Genomic DNA, 2,339 nt, shown 5'->3' on the forward strand with positions numbered 1-2,339 from the left:
TGTCGTTTTCAGACTTTGCAATGTGTTTCTTTAAACTTGTGTCAGAGTTGTGTTTGTGTTTTAAGTTTGTTTTGTAGACACACAAAAGTCCYGCTTAAAAGTCAGTTTTATTAAGACTTCATTAAGTGACGCTGCAGSTTTATTTCAAATAACTTACTGTCAGGTAAACTCAAATCTGGGTTTGTAAATGATTAAAACACCACCTGCTGGTGCAATGAGACCAAAACAGATGAACCCTGATTTTCAGATGATGTTTGGTTTCAGGGAACAGGAGCTCTCAGTGACTGCACCTTCTCATGAGTTGGAAGAGACTGCAGGAACACAGCTGATAACCTGCTGAAGTTTCAGAATATTATTCTATACTGACTCAGATTAACCTTAAAATCTTTATATTGGATTCCATGTTTTAGCACAATTTCTATACCTTCACACTCCAATCAGAGCACTGAGATTTATAAATAAATGAATAAATAGATTTTAAACGTCCTTCTCAGGTCTTGTTTGTGTCATTGTCCCATTTCCTACCCAAGTCCAGCAGAAGGGTCGAACATTTCCTCCCCTTTGCGTGTTTTTTCCGCTGCAGTTTTGCAGTGAAAGTGACCTTCACACGTTAAAAGCCCGTGGCGGAACAAACCGCTGCCCCCACCACCATGACACCCATACCTCCTCCATCGGACCACCACAGCTGCCTGGCACACCCAGCAGCGTGCCAGATCCTCGGTGCGGCGAGAGACGGAGCCGGACACTGCGAGTCTGTTGTTCGTCACAACAGCTGGCATTTATCTAAGATTAACGTCGATTCAGAAGAACAACAGACACAGATCCMGTCAGAGCGGAATCACAACAAATGTGTGTGTGAAGCTGTGAGGAAGGAAGGAAAAGTGTGCTTTTTAACAACATTTATTTTGTGCCAACAAAGAATAAAAAGCATATTTTTGGACAGTGATGAGTGAGGCAACACGGGCAATTTTACTGTTTTTTAAATGTGATTTTAGCTGATTTTCACAGCTTTAATTCATTTTTAAACACATTGATGTTGAAATGTTTTCTAGATAATAATCAAAATTCTCACCTGTGGAACAGGTGAAGCACAGAAAATGCTCACCAAACAGTCACGTGTATTTTAAAGCCTGAGCATATGTGCACCACGCCTGCCAAGCTAACATGTACAAAAACGCTGCATGTTGTGTGCACCATTTGTCGCYTTTAGCTATTGGAAGAAGGTCAGATATGAACGATTAGACTCTGGAAGCCGCGATATCCGAGGCTCCAAATGTCGGTTCTACACTGGTTCAGGCCTCGGGCTTCACTGGGAGTGAGCCAGAGCTCCTGCACCCTGACCAAAGCCAAAACCCTTGGGTCCAAAGTTCTTTGCGTAGCAACCTGTAAAAACAATTTCAAAGACTGACAAAAAATAAAGACAAATAAAAAGACAACAATATAATATATTTAGATCCATACAAATTTATGAAGATAAGCCACAATAAAAGGGACAGCTTGTTTTGTTTTGGCAAGACTTGCWTTTTGTCAAAGTGATTATGAACRGAGACAAACTGCTGATTAATAYGTCAGTGATTTAGTGAAACCCTYAGAAAGTAATAACTGAATGCTTGTTTGTAACTCATTAACAAGAACTAACCTGATTCAAGATCACAGTTCTCTGACAAGTGTTTGCAATATTTACAAGTTTCTTCTTCAATCCTTTAAAGGGGCAATATTATGTGTTTCTCAGGCATATATTTAAATATTATACCATAATAAAGTTTATATGTCACCTTTAGCTGCTATTAAAATGCTGTTTTTATGTTTAAATAGACAATAAACTTATCTTCTCATCACTTCCTCTTCTAAACATTACGTGATATAAAACTCTAAAAGTTGATTTGACATGATATATCTCCTTTAAAACATTTTCTTGTGTGCTTGGAGTCGAAATGTTGAATCTAATTTCTCCTGGTGTTTATATCTTTATATTCTGTTTCAGTCATATTTGTCAACCTGTTCAGTTTTTCCCGTTACGTCTCAGTATTTGCAACGAAACTATAGAAGCTTGGGTGGGGGAGTGGTGTGAATGTTTCCATCAGTGTTTTTTTGTGCATTTTAAAGGATCACTTTAGGAAAGATAGATGGAAACAGAAAAATTTGAAAAAAACTTTCTCAGTTTTGCAAAAACGTTTTTATGCTCACTTGAGGTGTTTTTTTTGGATTTTCCCAAAAGGGGAGATGGAAACACTTTTGCTGAATAAGTTCTGAAAAAGCTAAAACAAGCAAAATCATAGCTAAAAGCTAAAATAAGTCAAATTCAGCAACAACACATCTTCTCTAAAAGCTAAAATAAG

The 2,339-nt window shown here is 37.8% G+C and overlaps 1 protein-coding gene across 2 annotated transcripts in view; it reads right to left on the reverse strand.

Annotated features, from left to right (window-relative positions):
- Window positions 1-882: 882 nt before the first annotated feature.
- Window positions 883-2,339, reverse strand: part of csrp1b (cysteine and glycine-rich protein 1b) — a 3,643-nt gene continuing 2,186 nt past the window's right edge. Inside the window, exon 6 of one of the 2 annotated variants that reach the window (XM_014009522.1) lies at window positions 883-1,404. In XM_014009522.1, coding sequence (XP_013864976.1) covers window positions 1,307-1,404 — 98 coding nt within the window. In that variant the 3' untranslated portion in view covers window positions 883-1,306. The remainder of the gene's footprint in view (window positions 1,405-2,339) is intronic. The other variant, XM_014009524.1, reaches the window with a different exon arrangement.

This window comes from Austrofundulus limnaeus, unplaced genomic scaffold (assembly GCF_001266775.1).
Source record: "Austrofundulus limnaeus strain Quisiro unplaced genomic scaffold, Austrofundulus_limnaeus-1.0 Scaffold59, whole genome shotgun sequence".
Classification (NCBI taxonomy): Eukaryota; Metazoa; Chordata; class Actinopteri; order Cyprinodontiformes; family Rivulidae; genus Austrofundulus; species Austrofundulus limnaeus.